At 47.4% G+C, this 18,153-nt stretch overlaps 1 protein-coding gene across 1 annotated transcript; it reads left to right on the top strand.

Annotated features, from left to right (window-relative positions):
• The first annotated feature begins 719 nt into the window (after window positions 1-719).
• Window positions 720-13,547, top strand: Shisal2a (shisa like 2A). Its single transcript, XM_051188428.1, is given in 4 exon segments — window positions 720-1,136; window positions 7,410-7,549; window positions 13,311-13,428; window positions 13,430-13,547. Coding segments are annotated over 4 exon segments (558 nt in total). The 5' UTR covers window positions 720-954.
• The last annotated feature ends 4,606 nt before the right edge of the window (window positions 13,548-18,153 follow it).

The raw sequence follows: 18,153 nt of genomic DNA, 5'->3' as shown, positions 1-18,153 counted from the left end.
AGATCTTCTGTCTTCCCTTTCAGGGTACACTGGGGAAACCAAGGCTCTGGAAGCTCCTTTAGATAGGCATGAAAATATTGCCCTTATAGTCTGGGAACAAGTTGTGAAAGCTGGCAGCCCCTAATTGAGGTAGGGAAAAGGCTTGTTCCTGGGACAATTGCCCTATTGTCCTTGGCCAATAGCAGAGAGTACTAACAGGGGTGTGTGTCAACGTTGTGGGTGAAAGAGGGACCAGGAGAGGAAAGGACAGGTAAAGGAGGTAGGGATGGAGACTTAAAAGATTACTTTAGCAGGTTGTGGTGGCACACACCCGGAATCACAGCATTTGGGAGTGGGAGGCAGGGCCATCAAGATGGCAAGGCCAGTGTGGACTACACGAAGCCCACTGGAAAAGAGGTTTGCTGAGAGCCAGCAGGACAGCAATGTTGAAATCCCATGGGCTCTGGAGCCTGGGGGAGTAAATGACTTGTCTCTGATCTTCAACTGCCGTCTATACAATGAAAATCGCTGGTCCTCAGTTTGCTTTGCCAGTGAAACCGAGTAGTGTATCCATCAACCTCAGAGGAACCCTCTCTGCCTGTCTCCTGCGCAGCACAATCCCCCCTCTACCCCCAGGAAGGGTCCTGGCGCCCGCACACAGTGTCACTTCGCTCAAGCGAGGTCCTCAAATGTCCACCTATCCCTGGTGTGGTGTCTCGGAGGTTGGGGACAGGTCTCCCCTTGGACAGGGTTCCCGCGCGCTCCCCTGTCTCCGCGCCCGCGCACCTGGCAATTGGGTCCCCGGGCGCCCCGTCCTCACCGCGCGCCTCCGCGCCTTTCATCTCGGTGTGGTTCTCTGCGTACCTCTGATGCACACTGCCCTGCCTGCTTGACCCTGGTCTCTTTCCGGGCTCCGCTGAGTCTCTGGCAGTCCCTCACTCACCTGCTGTCCATCTGGTGGCCCAAGGAGGCGCGATGAGCGGTGCCTGCTCCAGCTACGTGAGCACAGAGCAGGAGGTGGTGCGCGGCTTCAGCTGCCCACTCCCCGGGGGCGAGGCGGCTGCTGTCTTCTGCTGTGGCTTCCGCGACCACAAGTACTGCTGCGACGACCCTCACAGCTTCTTCCCCTACGAACACAGCTACATGTGGTGGCTCAGGTACAGGCCCTGACCCTCATCTCGCCTTGAACCCTTCTCTGTCTTACCCCCTCGTCCACCTAGCCTTTTGCCATACCTTCACATTCATCTAAATGCCCACTCCTCAAATCATCCTTTCTCCTGTTGCCAATACTGACCCTACTCTCATTTTATCACTAAATCACTGCACTCTTGAAGCCCCATCTCAATTCTTCATTCACCCTGACCCCAACAATTATCGGAACCATGCTTGAACCCGACTGGCACTACCCGGAAGCACTCTCTCTGTCCCTACTCTGAACTTCATGTTGCCATCACCCTCAACCCAATCCCCAATCACAAGCCAACCCTTGCCCTAACAGCAGATACTATTTCAGACATACAGAGGAATCCTGAACTCTATCCTTAGTCTTCACACGGATGCCTATCCATTCAGGGGCTGTTTCAGATGCTGGCCCCATTCCCATCCCCAGTCCTGATGCCCTGTTACCACCCCAGTCCTAGCTGTCAGCTGCCCCAGCTTCCTCCTCCAGCCTGCCTGTAAACCCTCCTCAGCTGTTTACCCACATACTGACTTCAGCAAGCTCTAGTCTAGACCTACATCCAAACCACAGCCTCAACCCTTCATCCTCATCTGTACGCCAACTTCATCTCAGCCCAGTCTCAGCTTCTTCCTTCCCTCTCACTCTCTCTACTGAATCCTGGAGATGTACCCTATGCTTGGACTAAAGCAAGAACCTGGAGGTCAGGGCTTGCTGCCAGTCCAGTGTGACACAGTGTCATCATGCCACAGCAGAGGCCAGCTCCAGCCATTTTAATATACAGTGTGGTCTGGGTGAAAACACTTCAGCTTCCCTGGCTGATCAGGGACAGGGTTGCTTGGATCAGCTCAGACAATCCTGAAAACTAAATATGGAATTGAGGGACAGTAGGTCTTAATCCCTCTGAGTATCCAAAGGTTTTTCCCAGAAAGTAGAGCCTGATCCTCAGCCTGCTCTGGGAAAGGCGTAGCAGCAAAACTGGGATGGCCCATCAAGAGGTTTCTGTCCACAAGAGTGTATGAGCAGAAGGCGGTGTGCTTTCTGAGTGTCAAAGGAGCATCATTAGCTGCTGAGATGGCTCTATCTACCAGTGGGGGAAATGACCAATCCCTGTCCCGATTTCTGATTAATGCAATGGCAAGGATCAAAAGAGAGAGATGATAACAACTTGATATATGCCATTACAACTACAAAGACTGCCTTTTCTAAGGTGTTCAATCTGTAATTCTAAAACAATTTCAAATGACCAGGATATCCTATCATGCACATCTGGCTGCTGTCTAAAATCCCGAGGAATCATACTAATGTATGTTCTGTTCCATGTATTCATCCGTTCACTATAATCTTTGCTATAGGGTCTTTGTGCAAGGCAATGAGGATACAAAAACCAATTATTCCCTGCAAGAGGACCTGCCATTCTTTTTTTTATATGATAATATTTTTTCTATTTAAATTTCAAACAGGCTTCTTTTACATGTCAATCCCAGTTCCCTCACCCTCCCCTCTTCCATTATCCCCCTCCCACCCCCTTTCTGCTCTCCAAGGAGGTGAAGCCTTCCATGGGGATTCTCCAAAGTCTGTCATATCATTTGGAGCAGCCCCACACACACACATATGTCTAGGCTGAGAGAGTATCCTTCTATGTGGGATGGGCTCCCAAAGCCCATTCATATACTAGGGATAAATACTGATCCACTACCAGAGGCCCTATAGAATGCCCAGGCCTCTTAACTAACACCCACATTCACGGCATCTGGGTCGGTCCTATGCTGGATTTTTCCCCAGCTATCAGACTGGGAGGACCTACCATACTTATGAGATATGCCCAGGGAGTTGGGCATATCATAGACAAGTTCTCTAACACTGAGCATATCACCAACCCTCCCAGTCTGTTTAGAGCAGTGGTTCTCAACCTTCCTAATGCTGTGACCCTTTAATACAGTTCCTCATGTTGTGGTGACCCCAACCATAAAATTATTTTTGTTGCTACTTCATAACTGTAATTTTGCTACTGTTATGAATCATAACATAAATATCTGTTTTCTGACGATCTTATGTGACCCCTGTGAAAGGGTTGTTCGGCCCCCAAAGGGATTATGACTCATGGGTTGAGAACCACTGGTTTAGAGATTTAGAATCTGCTCCTATGTAAAACAGTACAATATCCATTGGCGTCTCACTGTGTTTAGCACTGAGCTAAGAGCTAGAGGAAGATGATTGCCTCTGAGTACAGGACTGTTGTGGAGCTTTGAGTGTGTTCAGAACCCAGTGCAAACCTTGGCTCTATCACACCAGCCTGTGAATTGGAAAAGTTGCTTAATCCTGTGGACTCATTTTTCTTAACTTTAAAATGACAGTTGTAGCCAAGCGTGGTGGTTCACATTCATGAGCCCAGCACTCGCAAGGCTTGAGGCAGAGAAGAGACTATAGGTGATACCATGGCCAGTTAGGGATATGTAGTGAGTGCCAGGCCTGCCTCAAGGACACAATGAGATCCTGTATCAAAAAGTTAATATAAAATTTAGATTGGTATGTAAAATAAGATTGTTTTTAATTCAAGTAATAAATAAAATTTAGGACAGTGTTAATGCTTGCCTCGTAGAAGACAGAGTGTACAGAGGGAGTGAGTAGTGTGCACTGCACAGGAAGGTGTTCAATGCATTGAGTGGACTCCCAGTAAGGAAGAGTTCTCTCCCACCTCTGTAAGTGTGGTACACAAAGCTCAGAGTTTGAAAGTGAACCCGGTCTTCCAGCACCATCACAGCAGAGGATGGGTTACACACTCCCACACATACATAGCCCTATGACATCTCTCCATTTTATAGATGGAGAGACTTAAGAGGGGTTAAGTTGTTACTGGGAGTACCCCAATAAGAAGTGGCAGAGCTGAGGATGTGAGAGCGATCTGGCTGTGACATCTGTCACCCGATTGATCGCCAGGGTTGATTTGGCTGATCTGGCTGGCTAGGCGGGTGTCCCCTTCCTCCCTCACCACTCCATGTGCATCCTTCCCAAAGCTGCGTGCTCTGCCGAAGAGGACGACCTTCCCCGAATAGAGAAGGGCCGGTCTTCGGTCAAGGGTATAGAGTAGCTGCGCTCCCTTGCTAGAACCTCCAAACAAGCTCTCAAGAAGTGGCAGAGCTAAGATGATCCCAAACCCAGACTTGTCCTGTTCAATGACTGTCTGAACCCTTTCTGGCTTCTTACACATGATGCACTTAGCTCTCCCCAGAACATTCATTGACTGTTGTCTTCTGGCTAGTGTGCTATCCCCTTAGGATGCAAAGATGAGTAGTCCCCTGAGCTGGTAGTCCTTTCCTCTCCCATCACTCCACCATGTACTCACATCTCATGACCTTTTCCATTGTCTTGGAAACTCTCTCCAGGAGGAATGCTTTCATCACTAAAGTTTAGTGGCTTAGACAGGTTTCAGTAGAGAAATCTCTAAGGTCAGATGCTGTGTCAGTGTGACCCCAAAAGCAGCTGAAAGGTTCCAGTGTGTGAAGTGACTTCCTAGGTTCTTTTGGGGGTGTGGTTGGGTGTAGGTGTTTTTCATGCGTATATACCCGTGCACCACGGGCACACATGGAGGTCAGAAGAGGGCATCGGATTTCCTGAGACTGGAGTTACAGAAGGTCATAAGATACCATGTGTGTGCTGGAGATGGAATGCTGGTCCTCTGGAAGAGCAGCCACACTCTTAACTGCTACCCCACTTCCTGGGTTCTAACATAAGTTTCATAAACACCAAGACAGTTGCTAAGCATAGAACTGAGGGTCCTCAGGATGATTAGTGTGGCCCTGAACTCTGAAACTCCCCACGTGCTTCTGTCAGAACCCTGCCACTGTGGCATGGTGACCTTGTTTTGTTCCAAATTTCATATGGCCCTTTCCATGAAATCTCATCCTTGCAGGCATAAAAATCTCCAGGTAAGCACTGTATCCATAGAGAGAATTGGTGTGTGTGTGTGGGGGGGCATCTTTAAAAGCTAACCATCTCTGAAAGAAAAGACATCCCGTGGAACAGCAGCTGGTATAACTGCACCATCTGGCCCAGTTGCCCAAACCTCCTTCCATCTTCTTTCTGGCAGAGTGGGATAGAAGGCAAGCCACTGAAGGGCAGAGTTGGTGGTCAGGTACTGCAAACTCCATCCCATCGCACACTTATGACCACCTGGTGAGATAGGAATGTTCACAAATGAAGGTCAGAAAAGCGAAGTGGTACTTTCCCTTTGAAAAGTACTTGATCTCGAAGGCTGCTAGGGCCCCTTCAGTGCCTTCTCTGGAGTCACAGTGGGTCTCTGTCCTTGAGAGTCAGCACATAGCAGTGAAACCTCCTAAGTCCAGAGGCCTCTGGTTTGCTTTCATCTAGTATTGAAACCAGGTTCCCCTCTCAGAGCCTTCGCTGTTGTTCCTTTCTCCGTATCCTCAGTCCCCAGACAGAACACCAAGGACAATGCACTTCAGAGACAGCATCTGGTTCCTAACTCACCTCCAGTTAGTTAGGCACACCCTCCTGTCTTCTCATCCACTCCTCATCCTTTTAAAGGCCACTTTCTTGTCTTGGTGCTCATAGATGTCACTCATAAACAGTGAGGTCTTCCTCTGCACACAGGTCCACCAGCTGGTAGCCCCATGAAAAATAAGTGTATCTCAAATGAGAAAACCACTGGGATTTTTGTTTGTTTGGTTGGTTTTTTTAGTGTGTGTGTGTGTGTGTGTGCGCGCGCGCGCGCGCGCACACACACACACGCGCACGTGAGCTGGCACACGTGTGTAAAAGTGCACGTGCATCCATGCATGTGTGGAGGCCAGCAGTCAACCTCAGATGTGATTCTCAGGAACACTGTGCCCCTCCTTTGAGAAAAGTTGTCTCATTAGCCCTGATCTCACCAGTTACACTAGACTGGCTGGCCAGTGGGCCCCAGGTATCGTCCTGTCTCCACCTCTGCGGGCTTGTATGACAAGTGTGCACCACCACATGAATTCTGGGCATTGCCTTGAGTTCTCATGCTTGCAAGTCAAGCAAGCACTTCACCAAGTGAGCTCTCTCCCTGGCCCAAGCTAACTGTTTAAAGTACTTTTGTTTTGTTTTGTTTTGTTCTTTGTTTTTTGAGACAAGATTTCTCTGTATTGCTTTGGAGCCTTTCCTGGAACTAGCTCTGTAGACCAGGCTGGCCTTGAACTCACAGAGATCCACCTGCCTCTGCCTCCTGAGTGCTGGGATTAAAGGCATGCACCACCAACACCTGGCCTGTTTAAAGTATTAACAAGAACTAAAAGACACTAAAATCAATGTGGGAAAAGACGGAACAAAATGATCCAAAAGGAGCTGGAGTGTGTCTGTTTGTGCTTTAAGCTGAATTGTTGATGGCAAAGAGGTTTTGTTGCTTGTTTGGTTTTGTTTTTGTTTTTGAGACTAAGTCCCTCTGCGCAGCCCTGGTTATCATAGAACTCACTATGTAGACCAGGCTGGCCTTGAAATCACAGAGATCCTCCTGCCTCTGCCTCCTGAGTGCTGAGATTGAAGGTGTGGGCCATTACACCCAGCTAACTAGTTTTTATGGAAAATGATCCCAGAAAACACTGATAGAAATAGAGAGAGAAAACACCAAGAATAGGAAGAATAGGTTATGTTATCAACAAGTCACATTGAGGTGACTTAGCTCTGCCAGTCAGCTTACGATGTTACGACTCCAGAGGACACAGAAGCTGGGGATGTATACACCACTGTGGTTGAGGGCGGGTCAGGGAGGGAAGCATTAATTATCCTGTACCCCTGACTTGTTTAATGAGCAGAGCTTAGTTCTGGGTCTAAGAAAGTCCTGAGACAAAGAGCTACAGGTGCTGGCGATTGAAACTGTACAAATATTCCACAATGACGACCCAAGGGGATATGGCCAGGACATCTACAGTCTGCATTATACCCAGAGACAGCTTGAGAGTAGTTTGCTATATTTCCATTCAACTTCATGTGTATGTATGTGTGTGTGTGTGTGTGTGTGTGTGTGTGTGTGTGTGTATATATATATTTGGTTAAGTTTGGGCTAAGCTTTGTGTCTAGAATTGTCTTGCTATTTTCACTTTACACCATCTTGTAAGAATGTATTTATATGTGTGTATGTGTTGTTGTGTGCATGTGTAATTAGCGGGGGAGCACACATGTGTAGAAACCAGAAGAACAACCCCCACTGACATTCCTAAGATACTAGCTGGGCCCCAGCACTCAGCCCCCTGTGGTCTTCTCTCCCCAGCATCGGAGCCCTCGTGGGCCTCTCTGCCGCTGCAGTGGTCCTGCTGGCCTTCGTTGTCACTGCTTGTGTGCTTTGCTACCTATTCGTCAGCTCAAAGCCCCACACAAAGTTGGATCCTGGCTTAAGCTTACAGACAACAGGTAAGAGTGAAGCTGCATGATACCCTTGTAAGGGGCGGGCTCAAACGTTTCTCTGTGGAAAAGGGATAATTAGAAATGGGGTCTGGAGGACCAGGCATGGGAGAGTTTCTTTTAATCCCAGCATCTATGAGGCAAAAAAGGCAGATCTCTGAGATTGAGCCTGCCTGGTCTACATAGTGGGACCTGTCTCAAAGCAGACGGGGGTGGGGGGAGTAAAAGAAAGGAAAGGAAGAAATGAGATCTAGAACATCTGCCTTCTGAGTATTCTGGAACATTCCCATTTCTCAGGAGGTCTGTGAACTGAACATTTCAGACCCAGACTCGCATGCTTAGTCCTCACAGGGTTCTCCAACACCATCAGCACCCCATTCTCACAGAGATTAAGGGTGGTGGATTTTCTAAGATAGTGTTTTCATTCTAGCCTTAGGGGATGCAAACTGATTTTCATATTCTCCCAAACAAAACAGAGCAAGGAAGACAAACCTGCTGTTTCTCAAAAATCAATTTTTAATCAGAAACTGGATGCGGCATTTCATTTTTTATAATCTGTTGTTCTGACTACTCATTCCTTCATGAGCCTGGACCGTTGAGAACCTAAAGGGAACAAAAAAAAAATTTTTTTTTGCCTTTTCCCAAGTCCATACTGCACATTTTATAACCTCTGACGAGGAACTATGAAAGCTCCAAGCCCATGTTGGCCAAAGAGTTGTCAGTGCAGTTGAGACCACACCCCAAGGTGGGTGTGGTCTCTATTTCACAGAAGGGAGAATCAGAGCGGAGAGACTGGAGACTTACTCAAGGAGTCCCAACTGACAAATGAAATGAGGCCCAGCTCATGCTTTTCTCTCAGAAACACATTCTCCTGCCCTCTAAAACTGAATTGTGCATGCCTGTAAAGTTCAAAGCTGCCTGATACCAAGTTTGTCAGCTTCAGTTAGCATTAAGTCAGTGGTGACGATGGCCGGGTGAGACAGAAGAGAAAGGCGGATGGGTAGGCAGATAGTGTGTAAAGGTGTGTGCAGGACTGACTGAGACCCGGGTAGCAGGGTCACTCATGAGTGCTGCTAGGAATGCAGCCAGCAGGGGAGGGGGGAACTTAAGTAGCAGAAGCAAAGGCGGCAAAGGCAGGACAAAGGCAGGTGGAGGGGCAGGCAGGTAATTCCTCAGTCTCAGAGCAAGATGGGAAGCGTTGGATGCTATCATTTTTAAGAGATTTTTCTGACTGAAAAGGGCAACAGGCAACAGTCCTAAACCCGTCTAGGATCCTGAAGATGGTTGAGAGTGGAAGGCTCATCTGGAAGCCTGTGGAGTGGAGAATAGGAAAAAAAAAATCTGAGCAGAAAAACAAACTGACAAATTCACTTAAACCAAATACAAAAGATTTTAAGACCTCATAGGCAAAGTTAAAAAAACATGATAAACTGCAAATATTTTGTGTGTGTGTGTGTATGTGTGTGTGTGTGCATGTGTGCATGTGTGTGTAAGTGTCTATCCTTATAGTAATCTTATTCTCAGGTTGTATATTTTTGAACTTGCTTACTTGCTAAAACGCTATTTGTAACCTCAAAATCAATATTTGAGGCACTTATGAGGTTATTACAGATGTGGGTATGTACAGATGGCAAAAATTTGAGGTACCATTCCCAGATAATGTCAATCAAGGCTACATTCTGTCAGCATATGTTTTCTTTGTGTGTGTTCAGAGCCTCTTGTTCCACCTTTGTGATGCTCACTGATGGTTGCCCTGTTGAAATGTCCCTGGATACAGTTCTCAAGTGCCGTCTAGTGCCCCAGCATAAGAACACTGTGTACTTTGTGAAGAACACAGAGTGCTAAATGTCTGACATGAGAATTTGAGTTCAATGTTAATATAGCAAACATATTTATTAAATCATGGGGCTGGAGAGATGGCTCAGCAGTTAAGCACACTGGCTGCTTTTGCAGAGGACCTGGGTTAGATTTCCCAGCACCCACATGGCAGCTCACAACTATCTATAACTTCAGTTCCAGGGTGTTTGATACCTTCTTCTGGTCTCCTAGAACACCTGGAATGCACATGGTATGTAGACATACATTCAGGCAAGACAGCCATACACATAAGAATAAAATAAACATTTTTAAAAGAAACATTAAATCAAGTGTCTTGAATCAACAGCACAACAAAAATGTCATGACCAGAGGCACACAGAAACTTCATCTTATATTCTCCCTAGAAGACCAACTCTCATATAGCCTGATCTAGCTGGAACTCACTATGTAGCTAAGGGTGACCTTGAACTCCTCCAATCCCAAGTTGTCACCAAGCCTGGCTTAGAAGTGTTTTAGACCAGGCGGTGATGGTGCACGCCTTTGATCCCAGCACTCGGGAGGCAGAGCCAGGCAGATCTCTGTGAGTTCAAGACCAGCTACAGAGAGAGTTCTAGGACAGCCTGCAAAGCCACAGAAAAACCCTGTCTCGTAAAACAAAGAAAAAGAAAAAAAGGAAGAAGTGTTGAACTGTTTTAGTATTTGCTAACTCAGTGTTTGTGGGAACTACATAACTATTGTGGATAAGCAGGGCTCACTGAATATAAAATAAGACAGGGCTGAGATCCAGAATATAAAAACACATCTTTAAACAAATGAGAAAAGTGTAATCATAATAATAATAAAGCCCAATACAAGCCTGGTGTAGTGGCACAGGCCTGTAATACTAGCCCTTTAGGAGGTAGAAATAGGAGGATTACTGGGTGGTGGAGGTCCACACCTTTGAACCCAGCACACCAGGCAGAGACAGGAAGATCTCTGAGTTAGAAGCCAGCCTGGTCTACAGGACAAATTCCAGGACAGCCAGAGCTATGCAGAGAAACCCTGTCTTGAAAAAAACAGACAAAAAAAGAAATAGGAGACCAGTAGTTCACTGTTACCCTTGGTTACATACCAAGTTTGAGGCCAGAATGGTATCATAAGACTATCTCAAACAAACAGCCATAGATAGCAACAACAAAATTCACAATGCACATGAAGATTACCATCGTAATAATCAGGAGGATACAACTTACAAAGGATAGACCGTTTGGACTGTTGAGATGGTTCTGCAGGGAAAGCCACTGGCTGAGCAAGCCTGACAATTGATTTCAATGCCTGGAACCTTCATGAAGGCAGGAGAGAACTGACTCAGCAGAGCTGTTATCACACACACACACACTCACACACACATGCACACTAATAACTCACACACACATGCACACTAAGAGAATAATGATATACTTTAAAAAAATGGACACCCATAGCCCACAACCTCCTTTAACTCCAGGGGACCTAATGCCTTGTATGTAGGTACACCTATATACAAGGGCTCCCAGCTTGTAAGTTATGGCCCTGGGATTCCAACATGACTCTCTGCCTCTCAAGCCCAGACTGTAGCTGCTCTGGGTCTTTCTATCCCCCACTCCTACCCCAGCCTTTCTGACTTAGAGAGTTCATCCTTGACAGTATAGATGGAGACCACCTCCCTGCCTCTCAGAGCTCAGCAAGCAGCCAGGTTATTTAGTCACCAAAGTTTGGGACAGCACAGCCCTTGCTTTTCATTTCTCACTTTTTAAAGATGCAAAGTGCACCCGTAGACCTTTTACTAAATGATTGCTTTCCCCTCTCTGCCCTTTGCACAAATGTAGCTCTAGTTCCTAGGTCTTCATTTTGTTGCTCCTCTGTACACCACATCTGTACCCACAATGCCATACCAGAAGCATCTGAGATGGTGTTTAGGCCCATTGTGTGGGTTTACCACATCTTCCCTTTACAGACTCCCGGTTTCAATTGCTTTAACTTCTTGCTTTTCAAAAAGAGAGGAAAGATCATCTCCCATTTTACAGGAGAACAGACAAGACTTAGCAGGGGAAATGATCAAGTCCCCACAGATAGTGAGAGTATGTATTTGGGATGCCAGCCAGATCTCCCAGGCTATAGAGTGCAATCACTTTACTACGTGTGTGTGTGTGTGTGTGTGTATGTGTGTGTGTGTGTGTTTATCTCTCTGAATGAAGAGGAAAGAGTACTATGACAGGTACCTTGGCAAGTGGCTGTGAAAAAGCCACTTCTCACACAGTTTCCTTCCCATGCCTAGGATTCTGCCATCACCCCATCCCATCCTATCCCCCAAACCTGACATGCAATAGAGATAGAAACTTTTCCTCTTTCCCTCCCTCCTTCCTTCTTCCCATTCCTCCCTGGGCTGGGGATCTAATGCCAGACCTCACTCATGCAAAGTGCAGAGCACATCCTTAGTGGGGTTCTTTGTGAGGAACCAACTAGATGAGAAGGGTGACAGGTCCTGCCGTTGTGTTCTGCCCTGTGATGGGGACTTCAAACACATCACACTTAACTAGCTCCACTTCTCTGGCAGGTAGCTGCTACCAACTCTGTTCTGAGACCAGACAAGTGGAGTGAGGGCAGAGATGTTATTCTAACCCAAGGCCATTTAATGAGACCAGGAAAATCAGAAGAAAAAAATCAAACAAGCAGGTAGTCGGTGGTGGAACAGGCCTTTAATCCCAGCACTCGGGAGGCAGAGGCAGGCAGATCTCTGTGAGTTCAAAGCCAGCCTGGTCTACAGAACTACACAGAGAAACCCTGTCTCAGAAAACCAAAAGAAAAAAATTAAACAAGCATTCTGCTTTAATTTTCTTATGGAAAGTGGTTACTAATCACCCTTCTCCCCGTCCAGAGCCCCAGGGACCCAGAAAACCAGTTACGATGTTCCTGTCATACAGGAGGAATGCTGGAACCCTGAAAGGGACAGTCATCATGTACTGGAGTCCCCAGACTAGCTTTCAGGTCACAGACAGTTCTCTAGAACAACTGCCCCACGCTTATGGTGGCTCCCTCAACATCATACTCCCATCCACCCCCACCTTTTGTAGGGCTCAATCACCTCAGATCCCACTGCTTTTTGACTAAGCACACTTGGGGTGACACCTGTGAATCACATTGTTAGTCACGGGTGTCAGTGATAAGTCAGTCTCGACTCATTTCCAACAGGAAAGAACCTTTCAAACCCCAACTAGGCTGGTCACCACAGACATATCCTAAGTTCAAACAGAGGGCTTCAGGGAGTAGGGTCTGATGACAGAGGCCTTTGGTGCCTGACAACAGAGGTCTTTGGTGCTCTGAATCTAATATTAGTTTTCTGCTCTCATGACTCATGACATAGTTCCTCTATTTTTCTTTTTCCTTCTTTCTTTCTTTTCTTTTTCTTTTTTTTTCCATCAAGACAGAGTTTTTCTGGGTAGCCCTGGCTGGAACTTGCTCTGAAGACCAGGCTGGCCTTGAAATCAGAGATCTGCCTGCCTTTGCCTCCAGAGTGCTGGGATTAAAGGTGTGTGCCACCACTGACCAGCCTAGCTAAACTCTGTTCTTAAAAGCACAGAACAGATGTTTTTTTACAAACAGCTAGGGCTTCGCTGCATTCTGGCTGTGTAAAAGCCTGTGTCTTCCTGTAGAAAATGGACTTGTAATTTTTAATGGCTTTTAGCCTTTCCAGGGCTATGGTGAAGGTCAGCTCTTTCTCTCCTAGAAATGGTGTCTCTTACTAAAGAGAAACATGGGCAGTTCCTACTGCGTGATGTGGTACAGTGTTATGTATCTGTTGTATGAATGGTACACTTAAGACTGTGAACATAGTGAGGTGCTCAGGTTGTCAGCAGAGAAGTTTGCCAGGGGTATGATGCTGGTGGGTAGAAGGGGTTGCAAGAGGACGTCACCTCAGATTGCTGTTTTTCAGGCTCCAAGGAGATGTCACCTGGCCATCAAGGTTTGAATACAGCAATCATGATGGAGTTGCCAGAGGCAAACTCTCCCAGACAGAGTTATTCCTTGAACTCATGACTGGAAAGCAATGAAAGACCCCAGATGTCTCCTCCAGCATCACTTCATGGCCACGGTAACCACTAGCAACATTCCAGGCAGCCCTGAAGAGGCCTCTTTCCCCACCTCTGACCCACGTGGACCAGTTCCTTAAACATCCAATAAATGTCTACAGCATCCCTTTTGGATACTTTTTTTTTTTTTTTTATGAAAAGGTGGGGGTGGGACTGGTTAAAGAGACATGGGAGACTAGTGGATTAAAAGAGGCTTTTTCCCAACAAAAGCACCCAAGTCTTGTTATGGACCTAGCTGTCTTGCTTAGCTTTACTGACTTAGGACCAACAGAAATTGTGTGAGTCATCATTGGGAGCAGGGTAGTAGCAATGCCACACAATCCAGAAACTTGAGTTTGTGGAGAGTCAGAGAGCCCTTGTGAGGAGTCCTTACCTTCACATGGTTCCTTTGCCCCGGTGTATGTAAAAGTCCTTGAAATGGAGATCCACACTTAGAGGGGTAAATCTACCTGTCCATCACTCCTCCTGTCCTGGAGGGTGCTACTTGATGAGGTACAGAGTGAGAGGAAAGACCATACAGGGTTCCACCATCAAAGTTTCTTGGGTGGATAAAAGAATGAGTGAGTGAGGGCTGGTGAAATAGCTCAGCAAGTAAAGGGGCTTGCAGCCAAGCCTGATGATCTGAGTTCAGTCCCTAGAACCCACATAATAAAAGGAGAGGATAGATTCACCAAATTGTCCTCTGACCTCCACACTTGCATTGTGACCTGTGTGTGTGTGTGTGTGTGTGTGTGTGTGTGTGTACATGGATGTGCTGCAGCACAAGACTGGAGATCAGAGGATAACTTTCAGGAGTTGATTCTCTTCTTTTATCACATGTATCCTAGGGATTATACTCAATTTACCTGAGGATCAGAGTGAGGAGCTAGCCACTAGTTAGCCATAGACACCACTGTGCACATATCTTTAATCCCAGCACTAGGGAGCCAGAGGCAGATGGGTCTCTGTGAGTTCAAGGCCATACAAGACTGATCCAGTCTAGAAGGGAAACAGAGTCAGGCAGTGGTGGCTCACACTGTTAATCCCAGTACTTGGGAGTCACACGCCTTTAATCCCAACACTAGGGAGGTGGAGACAGGAGTGATATGGCTGGACAAAGAGGAATGAATATAAGTCAGGAGGAGGCAGATAGTCATGAAATGCAGTCTGAGGAGAAAGTCTGAGGACAGGATCCACCCTTTGGTCTGAGCATTGGTAGAGGTAAGAACTCCATTGGCTGGACACTTTGCTTCTCTGATCCTTCAGCTTTCACCCCCTGATAGTTGACTCTGAGTTTTCATTATTAAGACCGAAGAGAATTAATGCTACAGAGAAAATCTCTCTCAAAAAAAAAAAAAAAAAAAAAAAAAACAACCAACCAACCAGTCAGGCGTTGGTGGTGCACACCTTTAGTCCCAGCACTCAGGAGGCAGAGGCAGGAGGATCTCTGTGAGTTCAAGGCCAGCCTGATCTACAGAGCAAGTGCCAGGATAGGCTCCAAAGCTACACAGAGAAACCCTGTCTCAAAAACCAAAAAAGCCAAAACCAAACAAACAAACAACAGCAAAAACAGTGATGATGGAGTCATATATCTGGTTACAATCCTGACTGCCACCTGCTAGGTAACCTGTGCCTCAGTTTCTCTCATAGGCAAATAAATAGTGCTAGCTAGTTAGTTCTTCTGGCATAGGGGAGGATATTTACTCCAGGAAATACTAAATGTTGGAAAGAGGGAAAGTTTACATTAACCATTATTATTACCCATTCAACTCTAAAACTTTGCCTTTATTACTGGCTAGATAACAGAAGAAGGAGCAAGCCGAAGCTCACCGCCACCCCCTCTCCTGACTGCTCTCCTACCTTGGCAGGGGCTTTTGCTTTGTTTGGGAGGGCGAGGCAGATCAGGGAGACCCTGGAACCACTGAAAGCTCCTTGACATTTCCCCATGGCTTGACCTGGTGCTGGGTTTGGCAACAGTGGGACACTTGTTCTTAGACATCTGTGCACATGTCCCTAGCCAGCCAACAAAACACAGGCATAGGGTGGGAAGTACTCAAGATAGGGTCTGCCCCTCCCCTTGGGGAGCTCGGTATTTTCAGCACAGGGAATACAATACCTTTTTCCACTAAACACGTACTCTGTGATGTCTATACCTGTGCAGTTTCTGGAAACAGAGGGCAATCTTGCTGTTTAGGGGCTCACATGGCATCACAGGCAACAGGCCTTCTGGTGGTCCTCATGCTGTGGGAGGGAACAGAGATGTCTAAACTGACTCACTCATCTTTGATGACCCCACTCCAGGTCAGACAGAATCAGAAGAGGGTGTGGACAGAGTACAGCCTGTTCATAAGCAGTGAGAAAAGGCCAGAGTGGCCCAGGAACTGCAAGTTATTAAAGGAGATGCCATAGGGTGTGTGTGGTGATGTGTGGTGTGGTGTGGTGAGTGTGCGCACGTGCGTGGATGACAGTTGCCGTTTAGTCCCTGACGCTGGGCTATGACATTATTTACAGAATAGATTTTCTGTCCTGATAATCGATAATCCATCAGTAAACTTTTTTTTCTCTGAATATTTTCGACAGTGGAATAATCTGCTAATGCCTATCTGGCTGTTTACTGAGAGGGAGAGACAGTTGCAAATCCTAAGAATGCGCGGGGGGGGGGGGGGGGAGGCGACACATCAGTCTGAGGCAACAGTTATTCGGTTTCTGGTTGCATCAGAGTAGGTTCTGGCTTTGATGCTGAGCCCAGGGCCTCACACACACTACATCTCCAACTTTCTTATACTGTGTTTTCAGACAGGGATTCCCTCCATTTTCCAGGCAAGCCTTGAATTTGTGACCCTGCTGCCTCCACTTCCTGAGTAGCTAGAATTACAGGCCTGTACCGGGAGCCAGGCGCGAGGGCAAATAAACAAAGAGCAGTTTGCTGGTCCTCACGCCTCACCCCAACCTAAGTCTGTAGGGCTGAAGTGAGTCCTCTAGATTTGCATTTTTAACAAGTTCCAGCTGCTGCTGTTGCTGCCCTGGGACCTCTCTCACAGCACAAGTGGCCCTGAAGAACAAAGACAAGCTTTGTGGGCTCTGGTCACAGAGGTCAGAGACCCCACACAGAGCAGAGCCCAGGAACCCGGCATGATCTGCTGTGCAGGACCCCATGTGTATGAGGTGGACGCCGGTGGAACAGAATGAGATGCTGCCTGTATTTCACAGGCTTCATAATGATCCCACCTCCACCCGAGATCAGCTTTTCTGGTTTGAATTTGCTCACTCTGAGCAGGTTTTCACTGGGGTTGGCTGGTCAAAGTCCAGCTTTAGAAACTAACAACCCACCTTGTGAGACATGGCCCCCCCACCCCCACCCCCACCCCCACCCCCACCCCCACCCCCAGGGCGCAGAGCTGGGCGGAAGCCGCGTGAGCTGACGGGCAAACACAAATACTGTCTGAGCTTACTGGGGCTGCCAGGCTCGCATCGACCAGCAATTATTTCTTGTAAATTGCTTTCCGGGTTATGTTCAGAACATGTACATGTGACTCCCTGAGAACAAACACGCAGAGAACACAGGATGGGAGGGCTAGCTGGGGAGTGGGCTGTCTGTGAAGGGAAGCCTTAGTGTTCATCTTCAGCCCAAATTTAGAAAAGTTGAATGTTGGAATTTAGAAATACTAGAATCTTCCACTTCCCTTTATAGTACCCTGTTAGGTGGTGGTCTAGCCTCTGTTCAAATATTCACTTCTCTCCACTCAACACTGATCCACAATGATTCTTTGCCGGGTTGGACGAGGTCCATAGTCTGTCTTCAAGGAGCTGATAGCACTTGGCAGTGGTGATGCGTGCCTGCCTTCACTGTCCACACTTGGGAGGCAGAGGCGGGTAAATCTGAGTTTGAGGCCAGGTTGGTCTACAGAGCGAGTTCCAAGACAGCCAGGGCTGTTACACAGAGAAATCCGCAAAGAAACCAATGGCGGGGGGTGGGGGTGGGGTGGGGGAGTGGGGGTGGAGAAGGTGGTAGCAAGGCTGGAGAGATGGCTGAACCATTAAGAACACAGGCTGCTCTTTAAGAGGACACAGACCCCCAGCACCCACAACTGTCCATAACCCCGGTCCTAGGGGATCCTATGCCCTCTTCCAGCATCACACGCACACATTTGGTACACAGATACACATGCAGGCAAAACAACCATACCACACAAAATAAATCTTTTTTAAAAACAGCAGCAGCAGCTCGTGCCTATAGGCCTGCTATAGGTGTCTGCAGGAGACGGCTAACCTGGCCAGGGACTTCAGGAAGGAAATAGTGTCTGAATCAAGTCCTAAGAATACATGCACCAGGAGATAGGTGGTGCAAGCTGAACAGTGTACAAGGCAAGGGGAAGGCTGTACTGGAAGAACCACAGGTGAGGACCGGGGACTGGTGATGGCTAGTTCTCTCCGGGCAGCAAGGTGAGTGACCATGGCAAGAAATGAAGCAGGTCTTGAGGCCTCTGCCCTAGCTAGAGTTTGGAACTTTCACTTGACAGCAATGACCAGTGTAGTTGAGCAACTTGTGGAAAAACTTGGTCCCTTGACTTCTGCGACACTAAATGTGCAAGAGTCTTTACTGTGTATGTGGGGAGGGGGGCACTATTGAATTCCTGCCCTGTGGGGGTCAGGATAGCTGAGAAGTCAGTAGGACAAAGGTGACTTCTGTGCACACAAGAATGACTC

Source organism: Phodopus roborovskii, unplaced genomic scaffold, assembly GCF_943737965.1.
Source record: "Phodopus roborovskii unplaced genomic scaffold, PHOROB, whole genome shotgun sequence".
Classification (NCBI taxonomy): domain Eukaryota; kingdom Metazoa; phylum Chordata; class Mammalia; order Rodentia; family Cricetidae; genus Phodopus; species Phodopus roborovskii.
This window is presented reverse-complemented; position numbering and strand designations above follow the sequence as displayed.